The sequence below is a fragment of the Desmodus rotundus genome, chromosome 7, assembly GCF_022682495.2.
Source record: "Desmodus rotundus isolate HL8 chromosome 7, HLdesRot8A.1, whole genome shotgun sequence".
NCBI lineage: Eukaryota > Metazoa > Chordata > Mammalia > Chiroptera > Phyllostomidae > Desmodus > Desmodus rotundus.
In genome coordinates this window covers 26994994-27011161 of record NC_071393.1, presented here as the reverse complement: position 1 = coordinate 27011161, position 16168 = coordinate 26994994, and the positions used below count along the sequence as shown (strand labels likewise).

At 47.4% G+C, this 16168-nt stretch overlaps 1 protein-coding gene across 4 annotated transcripts in view; it reads right to left on the bottom strand.

Annotated features, from left to right (window-relative positions):
* NTM (neurotrimin) overlaps nucleotides 1–16168 on the bottom strand; it is a 940923-nt gene that overhangs the window by 395528 nt on the left and 529227 nt on the right. For 2 of the 4 annotated variants that reach the window (XM_045192915.3, XM_024557294.4), the window contains exon 2: nucleotides 7295–7379. In XM_045192915.3, the coding sequence (XP_045048850.1) occupies nucleotides 7295–7379 (85 nt within the window). Of the gene's footprint in view, nucleotides 1–7294; nucleotides 8303–16168 lie in introns of those variants that run through there. The other 2 variants (XM_024557295.4, XM_053928927.2) reach the window with 2 other exon arrangements.

Below are 16168 nucleotides of genomic sequence, written 5' to 3'. Positions count from 1 at the left end.
ATTCTTGATTTTCTACCAAATAGTTCTATTTGGCCATCTTTATGGTGTTAATGGTAGTATTTATTTTTTATCAGTATTCTATTGCACAGAGTGTGAACTCATCCACTTGCTCTTAAGGAAGCAAACTGACCTCAAATAATATAAAGATAATGTTATATTTTACCCACCAGTGGAGACTCTGAACTTAGAGTAAATATGCTATTAATACTAATTGCATTCTTTAAAGATTCCCCAAGAGAGATGCCGATGATCCTATTTCTAGAACAGCAAAGAAGGAAACGCGTAGGTCACAGTCCCACTGCTCTGCCCCCACTGCCGGGACATCCAGATGTATGGCTTTCAGGCTCCTCAGAGAGCTGTGTTTCCACCCAGATTTGCTCAGTGTCCCACTGCCGCTACATGCAGGGCGGTACCTGAGAAACCACTAACTCTCTCTGAGAGTCCAAGAGTGCTGGTATCTGCAGCGAAGGTGGAAGAACCGGAATGACAGTCTTACTCAGAACAAACCGTGGAGAGTATAGGCTTCTCGGATGAAAAGGATGTCTAGGGGCCAGTGGGGGGCATCTCTGTGCCTCCACGCCTAGACTGTACAAAACCTCACACCCCCCCACCCCCACTCCTAAAATACTTCTAGAGAAAAAGATTCCTGTGCTCCAGTACAAGGAAAAACAACCAAAGTCACTTTCTGGGAAGAGAAGAACTTGGCAATGAAGAAGTGATAGAATGAAAAAAATCCCTGTGGTAAAAAAGAGAACTAGCCTAGAGATTGGACATAACTGGTTCCAAGCCCCAGGCCCAGCCATCATCTGACTGCACGACTTGGGGAAATGCCTTACTCGGCCTCTCAGCGTTTCGGTTTCTGGATCTGTAAAATTGGAGTGGTCATTGTATGCACTTTGCGGAGCAGCTGTGAGGACTGAACAGGCCCCTGCCCATACAGTGCTTAGCACTGGAAACCTAATAAACAGAGTTGTCTCAAACAAAATCAGAGGGAGAGCCTAAGGGCTAAGAAGGCAGGTTTCAATACCAGATAAAACCAGCAGCTAGGAGAGACCACTGGGACAAACATTAGCCAACTGCCTCAGAACACAGTCAGCAGGATGCTTTTAGTAGGAGAAAGTGGGCCTTCTTTCAGGAGCAGGTTGCTGTAGTCTAGGGCTCACAGCCTAGTGTGGGCTGGATGTGAGCTCCCTGCCACCCTTCCAGAAAGAAGACCTTGTGCATGGGAGACTGATTGCCACTAGCCTCATTATCTGTAAACCCAGGTGGTGGAACTCCCTGGTCTCTGTCATCCTTTCAAACACAAAAGAAACATTCCTGCAAAGCACCTGCCCTTGTAGGTGAGGAGTGCTGGAGACCTGGGCCATCCCTCTGTACCTTCTCCAGGTTCCCTTGACAACTGGCACACTCCTTCTCCTTCTGCCCCATGGTTGGTTGGGTTTATCGCTTTCCCATTTTAGTTTTTGGCTCCATACACGGACAGAGTGTGCTTCCAGGAGCCTCCCTCTGCAGAGCCCCATCTGTGCATGCTCTTTGGAGCCACGGTCCACTGGCTGGATGCCCGGCAGGCCCCGCAGGTGAGCACACAGGAGTCGATCTCAGGGGGGTGGGGGCAGTCAGAATAGCACATGTTTCCTGAGTGGCATTGATATTCTGAACAAGTTAACTCACAAACAACGGATCAATAGTTACACCACAAGACAACCACAGCCAGCAGATGCCAAACAGAGAGAAGGATGGGCCAAGATGCGCGTCTCTGTGCCCCTTCTCATCTTGGGACTGCTCCTTTCCCTGAGGCCCACTGGGGTTGACCCCATCAACAGACAGCAGCATTTCTTCAAAGGTTCTGGGTAGGCAAGTGACCTAGCAGAAAGAAGGCATGTGCCGTGGGTGGGTGGGTATAGCTATGAAGTAACAGGCAACGGATGCAGCCCACCTGTGTCCTGGACAGAAAGATAGCACCTCAATTACTATGTGTATTTGGAACATCCTCAAGCAGGCTCGCATCACAGAAGACATCTCACAGCTGCACAGCCTGGACTGTAGCATGTCCAGGCCAGGACGCCACAAGACAACTACGGAAAAGGGTGAGAGAAGTACAAAGGGAAGAAGATAGTGATCTCAGAGACAGCCCTTCATTTGCTCAAGCAGCCACTGTTTTCTGAGCACCTTCTCTATGCCGGAAGCTTGTTATACTGTGGGGAATAAGACCGTGAAGGTACCTGCCCTCAAGGAATTTACAGTCCAGTTGGGGAAAACAGATCATAAACACATACCAAATAAACAAAAGGGAACGCTGTCAGATACAGATGATTGCTCTGAAAAACTAATCCACGGTGACCTGCCAATATAAGACTGGAGGGAGTGGACTATTTTCACTGGAGCATCCAGAAAGGCTTCAGTGAGCCTCCGCTCACAAGGCTTCCTTGCGAGCCGAGGCCAAGGTGATCAACAACTGTCCAGGGGAAGATCTAGCGTATCCCCAACAGTGGGAACCAGGAGGGGAAAGGCTCTGTGCGAAGAGCAGCTTTTCTGTATTCATGAAACAGAAAGAAGGCCAGATGTCTACAGCAGAGGGTGTGAAGGGAGGGGTGGGACAGTCGCTCAGACTTTACTAGCAAAAGCATGGGCCAAGTCCTGTGCTAGGTATTGGGATGTGAACCCAAAGAAAGTACAGGTCTCTCCTCCAGAGGCCACGGAGTAGCTGGAGAGGCTCACAGAGGATCCATCTGCCTAAAAATGAAATGCTATGTGTTTTACATGAGACAACGTGCCACAGCCCCAAACATCTGGAAGGGGACTCCGTGGGCTTCCCCAAGTATCAAAACCACAGTATTCTGTGCTATTCCATGGAACTGCTATATCTAACTCAACTTCAATCTTGTACATTTCTCAGACATTTTTTATTAACTCATCCCTCCCAAGAAAGAAATCATCACACAGTGGCAAAGCCCACATTCTAGATACATGCCAACGTGGAGCTCAGCCTCCAATGCTCACTTTCCAGGTGATCCCAAGGAAATATTTGGGGACTCTGTAAAAACATGACACAGAGTCATCTAAACTGACAAGCAATCCAAGGACACTCCGTGAAGGCCTCTAATGAACGACACCCACACAGTGGGGTGCCTCAGGCTCTCCTGCCCTCACTGCTTCCTCAGCATTTCCCTCAGAGGAGCTAGGTCCTGCCCCCTGGGAGAGAGAGCTCTCCTCTATGACCTTGTAACAACAATTTGTTAATGGGCACCACGCCTCAGCTGTTATTATCTCTCATCCACAACCCACCTTTCGGCCTTTTGAGTTGGACCCCAGGCCCCAGAGTACAAAGTCCATGCCTCATGTCTTTTCACACCCCAACACCCAGCTCAGTGTCTTTCATGTAAGAACCTCTCAGTAAACCTTTGCTGATTGACCACAGTTGTATTTTAAAATACAGTCATAGAGAACAGTGGTAAGGAGATACACTGGACATAGGCTGGGGATATGTCCTGCTTATTGTCACTTATTTTATCTGCCCAGTATACATCTGGAAGCACGCAGTGCTCACAGTATTGCTAAGCATGGTCTCTGCTTTTCAGGAGCTGGCTGCTCCCCTATCCCCATGGAGAAAGAAGACAGAGAGTTAGACAACACAAGGTACAAGCTGAAGGGAGTGGTGGGGAGATTAGTACCAGGGAGAAATCAGGAGGAAGAATTCACTGGGGAAAGATGTTGCATGAAGTCGAGGAGCAAAATCCTGAGTCAACATCCCAGCCCTGCCCCTTGTGTGATTTCAGATGCAATCCCCTCTCCGGGCCTCAGCTTTCTCATATATAAAATGGGAATGATTAAGTGTAGTGCAGGGAGTTGTGAGAACTAAATGTTACTATGTGTACAAAATGTTTCACACAGTACCTGGCCAATAACTGAAAAACGTTCATCTTATTGAACGTTATTATTACTAATGCCTCACAATATGGTTTCAAAACTTCCCATCTTGCAGCCTTAATCAATGTCAACTCTCTGTTCCTCAGGTTCCTCATCTGTGAGATGATGATAATGACAGCTCGTGCATCACAGGGTTTCTTATTAGGATTAAATGTTAACATCATGAGGCCGGATGATGGGTGAGGTGTTATATAAGGCATTTAGAAAACTCCCTAACAAAGAGTGAGTGCTCAGTAAACCTTGGTTAATATTATTATTACTGCACATTCTGTTCTATGTAACCTCACCCTTTTAAAAAATATGCATGTAGACTATCAGCAGGAGGGCAGAACAAGTGGGAGACTGCAAATTATTTGACATTTTTTTCAGGCTGTCAATGGCATGGCAGGTGAAAGTTTTCCCAATACCTCCACAAGAATCGTTAGTGTTAATTAGATGAAATAAAACATTTTTTAAAAAGTTTCCTCACATTAGAATCTGCTACTGAAAGCATCCATTCTTTGGGGACTGGAAAAGATCCTCCAAAAATGAAACTGGTGAGAACAAAGCAGAATAAAATGAAATTAGAGCAAAAAGTCCTCTGCTGGTTGAGAAGAAAACTACAAGCCTCCCGATCACTGTCACCCACAGTGACGTGGATCGGTGGCTCTCCAGGGCAGAGCAGAGGTGCTGAGGGCCTCCCTAGGTGTGGTTCTGTGTAGCTGGGTCACCTGCTAAGTGAAATAAGGACAAGGAAGGGAGGGAGGGGAGGAGAGAGAAAAAAAAAAGAAGAGACCCTCATGCACACACAAAACAGCAAAAACAAAATAACCCAGAGCTCTGAACCACTAGATTGTTGCAACCTGGAATCAGGTCATGTGCAAAATTAGCAAATTTTATGTAAACCATTGTGAATTGTCTCTGTACAAAATGCAGAGCCTGTGTTTGCAAGTTCAAGGGCTACCGCTCTACACAAGTGCACCCCAACATGGCAGCACTTCCTTGTCCCAGTGCATCAGAGCCTGAGAAGAGTAAGGGTCATTCTGCTGAGGCAGGAGCATCCTCTGTGCAGGCTGTCTGATAAACCTGCTGCCTGCTTCACATCCTAAATCAGGCCCATGGTCAATGGGTGGGTGTCAGGCAGACTCCTAGTTGCTTTAATCCCTGCCCTGCAAGGATCCACTCACTGGGAGGCTCTTCCTCCTGGTGTCAGGAAGACATTCAGCCCAGGGCTGGCACAAAAGGGCAGGTGTGTCAGGAGGCCCTTTTCATGCCATGGCTTAGCTGGGTCTCAAGAGGAAGCCTCACCGTATCCCAGTTCCTCCACCTACACCCAAACAAGGCCAGAGTGTCTATGGCATACATAAAAATACAAACATTAGTGCCTAAAAGAGACAGAGAGAGGGACCCCAGACTGAGGGGGAAAAAAAGGCATGGAAAAAAAGACAAAGAAAGATAAGCCAGCCAGTACATGAGAATGTGATTTTACAGAGAAGCTGCTACTAACCCAGGCCCATCCCCTGACTGAGAGAGCATCTGTTAAACTGAGCCACTCTCTAGAGAGTTCTGATCTTCATGAGCCTAGGGGTCTGCCTCTGGGGACCAGATCCTGGCCTGTCCAACACCCCTCACTGTTCCTCCAACATGGGGGCTACCGTCTGTCAAGCGCCCCTTGCTTTGTCTTTATCTCCAAGTCAGTGTACAGCCGACCACCTTCCATCTTCTCCTTGCAGATATCATCCCATTTGGTTCTCAAATGTTCTCCCTGTGCAAATGTCTCTATTTTATCTGTTGGGGATTATTCTTTGCAGCCAAAGTTTAGGGACAAAGGAGGCATCCAGAGAATACTGGATGTCATTGACCATATTGCTGTAGACGTTCATTTTTGGTTTTCTCTCAAGAAGTCTGAAATCACAGTGCATTTGGAGTTCTCATGAAATCCCTTCATAAAGCAGATGTACAGTTATTTCAGGGTGGGAGGTAGTTAGATGTTTAACCTTTGTTCAAAGTAGTCCCTAAAGGCCTTAGTGGAAGAGGTTGGTTCCGGGAAGCAAGGAGAGACTAGGAATTCACTGGGGCAATTGAAGTTAGCTCCCCAAAGACAAAGGGGCATGGGATGTTCACAGGCCCTGTGTGGGTCCTTAAAACCCACGCCCCTTTGGCAAAGTCCTGCCAGTGACCTTCCTCAACATTTTCTCTCCCGTGGGTACTGCCTTCAGTGGGCCATCCACAAGCAATCCAATCTTAGAAGAACAGTCACCAGGGGGCTTAAGAGGGGACAGCAGCACCAAGAATCTTCATGTGCAAAAGATGGGAATATCGCCACGTTGCCTTGTGGTTAGCTCAGTGGCCCAGTTTGGGAAACTTTATTTAAGAGGGCATATTAAATCAAAGAGACGTAGGAAAATCATTCTTCCCATCCATCTTCTCAACTCCTTCCTCAGGCCGACTCTCATAATACTCCAGGGAGTGAGACTCCACTACAATCACTAAGTCTGTGTTGCCCTCCAGGGGGGCGTGCAGTTTGTAGGCACTAGAAATTGAGCTAGCATTTCAGGAGGCAGGGTGACTAGGGAGATGGGCACTCACCACTTTACACAAAACATAACCAAGATTCTTCTTCTCCTCCTCCTCTGGTCCCTATAATCCTTAGCTCCGGAAGCCAATCAGTACCCGACTCAACACTGAAACTCAGCTTCTGCTAGGTGGGTGAGTTTTCCACATACTGTTTTGGTGAACAGCACTAAGGGAGTGCAGTTAACCAGAGTAAATGATACTTTCCACGGACAAATGAGACTCCTCTCCATGCCTCCAATCTCAGAAAGCAGTGTTCAAACAGGAGAAGCACATTCTGCCCACCAGCTTGTGGCATGAAGGCCCCCAGGAAAGCCCAGGCAAAGCCAGGCCCAGGACAAAACAGCAGCTCTGCCAGAGTGAGGCAGCCCAGCTGGCCACTCCTGGCGGCTTGGGCAGAGTGAGGGCATTCACATGAAGCCAGACGAGTCCTTTGGGGCTCATTAACTTCAGAGAAGACTGTTCACACTGAGCCCCATCCAGGCCCCAGTCACCATGGCCATCAGCCTGGGACTGCCACAGTCCTCAATCTTAGGGACTCCCTGTCCCAGCTGCCCCTCATGCTTCCCAAGTCCTGAGCCAAGGAAGCCAGCTTTGGGGGAAACAGCTCATCTCCTGAACCTCTGAGAGGTTCCCAATGAAACCGCCAGCATTCCCAGGACAGAGCATCCAGCGCATCCATCAACTGTGCAGCCAAAAAAATCAGTAGCCATCCTGCCCAGCTGCTCCAGGACACACACCTGCACCCCTGCCCCTCTCTTCCCGCCCCCCTCTCAAATCACTGTTAAGTCATTGAAGAATGGCAGCTCCCTACCTGAGGGTGGCGCTCTCCCCCTGCCGGACCGTCACGTTGTCCATAGCTTTGGGGAAGGTGGCATCTCCGCTGCGCACCGGCACTCCTGTGGGTACAAGGAACAGCAGCCTGAGAGACACGACCACGAGGCACTTCCAGGGCAGGAACAGGTACCCACAGACCCCCATCCTCGACAGCCACAACTTCCCAGAACTCCTGCAGCTGCTCGGCACACGCCCCCCGGGCGAGCACAGGAAGTGGGTGGGGTGGGGGAGCGAGCACAGGGACTGAGCAGCGAACTAGCTGCGATCCAGAGGCGCGGGCAGAAGAAAAGCGCGCAGACTCCTCCGAGTCTAATATTCCTCTCCCAAACCCAGCCTCAGCGCTCCAGCCTCGGAGAACCAGTTTCCACGGACGACATTCAAAGGGGGATTCCTCGGTGTTGCTTCGGCCGGGGAAGGTGGCCGAGAAAGGGGAAGCTCAAGGCAGGTGAAAGGTGTGGGCAGATCTCAGGAGTCCCTTCTTCCCGTTAACAGTTCAGACATGGCACTTTGGAGTGGAATAAGCACTTTGGTACCCGAAGGGGGACAGAGGGTGGGTTAGATCCGGCCACGCAGAGGAGGTCTGCAATCCGTCAGTTCGAACAAGGGGAAATCCAACACTTTCTTTGTAAGTTTCAGAGGAAGGATTGCCCGCAGAATACAATCTGTAACAATAGCAGAGATGAAAAGTAGAACACGCAGGAAGCAGCAGGGGGTGTGCGAGGAGAAGACGGCTGTGCAGGATCTGGCCCCGGGGATCCTGCCGCAGCCTCCTAGGTCAACTTCCTCGGAGCCGAAATGCGCGCTGCAGCTGCTGCTACGTAGCCGCTCCCGGCTAGGGAAGTGGCCGCAGCTGCGGCCAAGGCAGGGGCAACCGGGCGGAAGCGGACCACGGCGGCCCCTTGCTCGCTCTCTTGCTCGCTTGCTGGGGAAAGCGAGGCGCAGCCGGCACCGGAGCGGCGCGGAAGCCACGCTCAGCGGCCGCCCCCGGCCTCCGCGCCGCCTTCCTCCCGGGAGCAGCCCCGACGCGCACCGGCCCCGACCGCCGGGGTTGTCATGGCAGCAGCTCCATCACTGACCGCCACTTTCTCCGGTGTCGGCGCCGCGCGAGCGGGGGGACTGCGCGCTCATCCCGGCGGGCGGGCGCGGGGCGCGGGCGGGCGCCCACCTTAACCCCCGCAGCGCCGCGCTACGCCGCTGCAGTGCGCCAGCCAAAGCGAGGAATTTAACCATTTCCCGCCTTGAAAAACTGTCCCTTGCAAATTTAGAAGGCAAAGTTACCACGCGGTTTTAATAAGCCCAAGACATCTCAATAAGGGTCACAAACTAATTAACTAGGAAAGGCAAACCCTGTAGCTTGCATACGTGCACCTTAAAAATTATCAAATTAATTCCGTTAGCATTTAGAGTGCTGGGAAGATGTTTTAGAACAATCTCATTTTTATTCAGTAGTCAATGCCCACACCACCAACGCCCCCCACCCATAAAAGCTAGTTTAAAAACCAGAGACTCGACACCGCCATTCTAAATAGAGATCTTCCATATACAAAACAACCACAAAATCACAGAAGCCTCTTAGTGTGTGAAACTGGCAAAATCGCATCAAAATCTCGATCAAGTTCTGACTTACATTCTTTATCCTTGTCTTGTCGACATTAAAAGACTCTAGCCCTGCAAAAGAGCTCATTCAGATGAATGAGTGTGAGCCTCTTGCTTTATTCATGCAGTGGACTCCTAAGTTTCTTGGGCTTCACACTCTTGCAGAGCTGATTTCACCTTAATAGGTGTGTTTTTCAAATTTTTAAAGCCTGGGGGGAAACTGAATTCCTCTCACTTCCCGTCACTCTCCCTCTCCAAATGCTGTGGGTCCCTGGGTACCTACATTTTTATTTCTCCGTTTAACTTCAGCTCTGATGGGAAATGCGCTGCATTCCCCTTCCTGGGCCTGGCTCCTGAGCAACAGGGAGGGAAGCCCCCGGCGACCCAGCTTATACAGCAGGGCTAACTGCTGTGCTGCCTTCTCAGGGACTGTGTGGATCTGAGCTCCCTGCACGGACCCATACTCTCTCCGGGGTCAGAAAGGAGGCAAGAGTGGCTTTGTTTTTTCCCCTCAACTTTCTATAAAATCTAACCAGGAAGATAGATAGATAGATAGATAGATAGATGATAGATTGAAAGATAGAAAAAAATATATATATATACACACACACATACTGACTGTCAAATCACAGAAAAACATTCTTTCCAAAAAGCCATCTAGCCAACACCAAAGAGACAGAATCATTATAAGGGTCCTAGTACCATACATTCCTTGAACCTTGCAGGTAGTAACCACCACTTTCGTGTAAGTAACACGTGTGTTAGGATGACACAAGTGTTTCACCCGTCACATCCCCCTCACTCTCTAACTACTTCAGATTGGTAGGGACTGAGGTCAGGTTTGCTGATGTGGAAGCCAAACTCCAGGGTAGCAAAGAAAGATTGAGCAGGCTGGCTTTTCTCTTTTAATAGTTGACCAGAAAGTGATCAACCCTAAAAAGCTGAGCAACTTTACACTGAAGATCTCAATTAATCTATGAGTAGACCCATTTTCCCTGCTCTCCTCTGGTGACTTTTTTCTGATATTAAATTCTCAGGGAAACTCATCTGCTACTTTTAGCCAGTGGGGACCGTTTGATATATAGCACCCCAAAAAATCAATTGTCAACTTATGGCCACAATGAAAGACTTTACTACCAGGGGGGGAAATGACATTTATGGAGAGAAGGGGAGTTTTATTTCTATTTTTGAAAGAAAAGGAGGAGAATTCCCCTATTTTAGCACCAGTTTATTCTTGAAAGTCCCCATTTCATCTCCATTTTACAATGGAAAGTTGTAGAAATAGGAAACTGAGTGATTTCACCAAGATATTATGCGATAACAGATATACGGTGTGATATTATGTTTTCTGATGTTCAGTTTGCTGAATTTGGGGTTCTCCTTTCCCAAAAGCCTAAGGACTCACCTGTAATCATCCAACCACATTAACCACCCCCATTCTCCCCCCTCCAGCAACCCCTCTTTGTAAATGCTTCGTCACCGCCTCATGTGGAAACAAAGGCTGGTCAGGAGGAAGGAGAGGGACTTCTCCTGTCTTTGGAGCCATTTCCCTGCAGGCTAGAGAGTGGCAGTGATGATTCTTTTCATGATAAATTCTAATCCTGGCTTTTGCATCTAATTCCCAGGTAGGTACAAATGAGCATTAGTTTTTGCATCTAGGAATGTAGATAATGACAACAACAGGCCTTCCCAAGGGGCCTACATACATGATTAACTCTACAGTAAAAGACTTAGAAATCCATTTAAGGTAGAAGATGCTCTATTAATACATTTTGCCTGCCACCAGTTCATTATTACGGCTGGGCAGAAAAATAATTCTTCCTACGGGCTCTTTAAGACGTTCAGTTTATACCAGTGTGTTGATCTAAGACAGTCAGACCAGCTTAGTCTCTGGCCATGAAGGGACAGTGCTGAGCTGCAGCAACCCAGCAGTCGCCAAAAGGAAACCCGGCAGAGCTCCGGTGCCACTTAGGATGAACAAAGAAAACCCACTTGCAACGTCATACCTGCTCTTGAAACCCAGGGATCTAAACTTTATTCAAAAAGGCAAGTTTAGAAAGTGGAGAAAGATCAGAGAGGCCATCACAATTAACAAGGCAGAATCCACTTCTTTCAAACCCTTTACTGAAGTGGTTTGAATAGGTGAAGATCAAAATCATGTCAACTCCCTCCCCACCCCCTAATCACTAAATATAACCAACATTTAGTGGCTTATCTTCTCTCCTGTCTATTGCTTCATAAAAACTACTGGATTTATTGTATTTTCTCCAGCATATCCAAGTTAATGAAAAAGGGATGACAGTCAGGGCAATTTCATTATTTGTATTCTTTATAGAAACAACTTCTTTTCTGCCTCCTGGAAAGCAGATTCCTAATGAGCACCCACCTCCGCCTACTTCCCCATCTCCCTTGCCTTCCTCCCTCCCCTCTTACATACACATATACTGTATACATAAATCAACTTGTCACAGCTTGTCTCTGTGCTGACAGCTGTAATTGCTTCAGGTTATAAAAATATCTATAGGACAATGCCTTCCAAACACACGCGCACACGCACATGCACACATACACACAGCCTGAGCAAAAGAAAACAATCGTATTCCCTTTAAGAGTCCTGTGACTGCAAAGGTGAGGTGAGCAGGAGCCTGCCCTGCAGAATGGGGAGTGCCAAGGGGCAGGTGAGGGAAGAGGTACACGGAGAATTAGGCAGAGGCAGCATCCCCACACTACAGCAGGGTTGGAACTGGAACAATTTCCCATGAAAAGGAAATCAGCTGTTGTTTTTGTTTGACTCTGCCACCTACAGCAGGCCCCGGTTAGCTAAAGAGCTGTGAATATTCCACACAGGAGACCAAAAGAGGAGCTCTGTCTTAAGAAACGCCAGTTTCTCTTCTCTAAAAAGGCTAAAGGCCCCCCTCTCCTGGTGGAGATTCCAAACTGGAGTGCAGGCAAGAAGATGGCAAAGGCAGGGTGGTTACAGGTGGCGTGGCACCAAATTGATGTTGGAAGGTGGAATCAGAAAAGGCGGTGTCAATCTGGATAAAGAGATGCCTCCAGAGGAGCAGGGCAGGGCTGGACTCTGGAAAAATACATGTTATCCCTCCTCCTGTGTGATTATAGGATCAAAATAAAATTGTTTGACTGGGCTGGAATCTAGCATGTTAGGATTTCAACAGGAAGAGTGAAAGAGGGGAAGAAACTTCCATGGAGAAAAAATGAGGTCACTAATAGAATGGAGAAGGAGGATAAAAAGAAATAGCAAAGGCTAGGCTATCTGTGGACCTTGAAATCCACCAAACTTCATAAGAGATGCATGAAGTACAGAAATGGACAGTAGAGCACTTAGTAAGTAGACAGAAAAGAGAAAGGAGCAGGGTGAATAATCAAAATTGAAACACCTTAAAAACAAAAGCCAGACACCCAAAGGGGAATATCTCAAGAGCCAGAGGTTTGTGGGGAAGAATCTTTTCTCATCTTGGTTTTGGTTCATAATGAGACCCTGGATTCCCAGGATGACAGAATCATACAGTTAGAGGGAACCTTGGAAGATGTATAGTATCACACTCTCATTTTATAAATGGGGATTGAATCCCAGGAGAGAGGAATAATTGCTGTAGGGACTAAAGTTAATAACTGGTGAATCGGGACTAGAACTCAGGACTCCTGTTCCTGTCCAGTGTTGGTGGCACCGTACCTGCCAGGTAAGGGCACTGCGTAAGAGCTAAGTAGTAAAGTTCCTCCTTCGGCTGCTCTGTCTACAGGCAAGAGAGAATGATAGAGGAAGTCATGTCGTTACTGCCCAGTGTATTCAATTATTCAACTGCATTCAGTGTTTTCAGTAAACTTTAATGAATAGGGTTTGAGCTCCTTCTTTGTACCAGAAACTGTGTTGAAAGTTAGAGACACAAGATGGAAGGCATAGCCCCTGCCCTCAATTTGCTTACAGTCCAGGGCTATTGGGCTTGTCGGTGGTTTTATGTGTATATACATTCAGGATTGTTGAAGTTATAATGAACTCAACCTTGTGCTCACTGTAAGCCCTTGAGAACATTCTCATTGCTGAGAAAAACAAGCTGGAAGGTGCCTACTCTTTGGAACAGTTTTTCCCATTACTTGTCCTGATATCCAGACACTAACCATGGTTTTCTAAGTTTCAGTTAGAGTGGCGTTAGGAGAGGAAGGGATGCTCTCAAGGATTTGTAAATGCAGGGAAGAAACTCATCTACTCAACAAACAAGCATTTAGTGTACACTGAATGCCAGCTATGCGTTAGGTGGTAGATTTAAGCTGTGGATGAGAAAGAAAAATCAAAACCAACGCCGGGATTACTCACCCTTATAAAGCACACTGTGTAGTAGGAGAAGCAGATTTTTTTATTGTTCTATTAGAGTTGTCCCAATTTTCTCCCATTGCTCTCACTGCCCAGCCCACCCCACCTCCCCCGGGCTCCCACAGTCAATAATTCCCACCCTGTTGTCCATGTCCATGGGTCATGGTTGTTCCTTGACTAGACCCTTCCCCTTTTTTCCCCTGTATCCCCCTCCTCGTCATGACTCTGGTTCTGTTTTTCTCCATTGTTTGTTTTGTTTGTAAGGTTCCACTTATAGGTGAGATCACATGATATTTGTCTTTCACCACCTGGCTTATTTCACTTAGCATAATGCTCTCCAGATCTATCCATGCTGTTGTGAAAGGTAGGAGTTCCTTCTTTCTTTCTGCTGCGTAGCGTTCCATTGTGTAAATGTACCACAGTAATTTGATCCACTCAGCAGATTTTAAGGAGGAATTTTATAAAACAAAACAGTGGCAACAATTATGAAAATCCCTATGAGGAGTTAAGTGGAAGAATGCATGTAACAGAAGGTTCTCATGGAATCTGGAAGATCAGGAAATGTTTCCCTAAGGAAATGACTGCAAACTGGGACTTCACAGTGAGAAGGAGATGAAGGGACAGGCGGTGTGGGCAGGATCCTAGCTGCAGGCAGACAGGACAGAATCTTCACACCCCAGGCCTGGAAGGAGTCGGGCTGCCTTTCATGTTCTTAGATGGTTCTCACTTAAAGGAAGGACGGGTATGTCTGAGGGGCCATGTGTCTGCCGGAAAACTTCTAAATGCTCCAAAGTCGTGCTCATGCGTTCATCAGTTCAGTCACTACATATTGATTGATGAAGTGTGACCGTGGGATGTGGACGCAGACAAGCCAGAAGCGAAACCCCCACCTTCTCCATGACTCACCGGGAAAGCACATGGACATACGTTAACCTCGTTATAAAATCATGGTGATCACGGTACCTGCTGCACAGAGTTGCTGTGAGATGAAATGAGAGGAGAGATGTGTAGAGTGTAGTGCAGGGCCTGCTCCGCGGCAGGGGCTAGCCACGTGGTGGCTCCTGTGCCCTGGGACTGGGAGGGTGGGTCAGTGTGGGTGCTTCCCTCATTCACAGGCAAGATATTCATTCAAAGAATCCGGTAGGTAGCACATAGAGCATAGGCCTGTGAACACCATCTGTGTGTGCCTCCTGGGGGGCTTCATCACAGAGACAGAGTGAAAACACCATGCTGGGATGTGGTCAGAGAGAGGAAGTGGCTCAACTTTCAAACCAGGACAGGAAGAGGGGTGACCCTCCAGCTGTCACCCCAGTGTGGCAGCCCCAGTGTTCTCCGAGAGCACACAGGATATAAACCTGTGGGAAAGAGCCCATGCTGAAGAAACAGGAAAGGGCTTTCTCTTTCCCAGGCAGCAGGAACTTTTCTCTGTCACATTCCCACAGGCTCCTGAAAGGTGGCGAAATACACTGAAAAAAAGAAGACACCTCCATCTCATCACATGGTGAGTGCTGCCCTCCGACCTCCTTTTGGCGAAGCCTTGAGCTCTTCTTTGCTCCTGTGTGCTTGATGGCTGAATTCAAAGGTTCCTCAAGTCTAGATGGTAGACTAGTTCTTTGATAATACTATCTTGTGCCTGACTCATTGCTCTTCATTTCTACTGTTGAGCATCCCAGGGTCAGCCCAGTGCCCTCTGTGGAAGGGAGCAAGGTTACATGCAAACACTCGTCTACATGTAAAAATAGACATGATTCTAACATTTTCAAGGTGCAGCCCAAGCAGAGTTAGGTGGAACCTTCTAATCTAGAAAGAGCTCTTTGTATGGCATGCTCACCAGCCCCCAACTTGGAGATTAAAAGCCTAAGTTTGCTGTCAGAGGAACGGCTCTGGCCTCTGCCCCTACATGCTTTTCTTTCTAAACAGTCACCTAGTACCCATGTTTTTCTTTAATCCATCTCTTCATTTTCTTTAGTGGTTTTACTCATTGTTCTCCAACCAAGAGCAGCAACAGAAGTAGATTACAATGAGACAAGAACTTGCTCAATAATACATGGGCTTCATTGTACTTTTTGTTGAAAGTGACATTCCATAAATATCATTTTTAAACCAGAAGACTTTGGTTCTAGTCTCAACTCGGGGCATCATGATGTCACCTTAGAGAAGTTGCTTGCTTTCTTGAATTGTTAGCTTCCTTGTTTGTCAAAAGAACCATCTTCACAAATGGGTCTTTGAGAAGATCTAATGTTCATGCAGCCAAATGGGCTAATGTACTTTTGAAAGTTAAAAGAACTATTGTAGAGTAAGATGGCAGCTCAGTAGAGGGGCTGGGGTCAAGGGTATTGCATTCAAGCCTCAAGTCCTCCACTTACTGGCTGCATGAAGCTGCCCAAGTCACTTTTGCATCCCATCTAAAGGAGGAGTTTGGATTAGATGACTTCCAAGGACCCTTCCAGCGTGGATGGTCTATAGCTTTAATGCTTCTCAACACTTTTCTCAAAAGCTGTTTTTCCTTCATATTGACATACTAGTTCTTCCTGTAAAGAAATAGCTCTTCTCATCATGTCCTTCCACCCTTCTCACTCAACAAGTTATCCACTTCGAAAGTCAGAAAACCGCCGCACAAAGTAACTCATGAGCTGCCCTGAGACTAAATAAAGCAAGCTGATGGCAGGGCCAAGGAGGTTAAAATTCCTCTGATTAAGGGTTTCGTTAAGAAAAAGAAAACCCCACCATGCAACTAGCAATGTTAATCTTCAATAAATATGCTCTTAATATTTAACTGGCATTTATTTAAACTTACAGTAAGTGTCCTATTAAATCTAAATTAATTGCCCATTTGGGAATCTTCCCCTAAAGTCTAGCTGGAACATAGCTGTCTAGATCATAGACTGTGCTAGGCATTCAGCCATAAAGAGAATATTTAAGCCA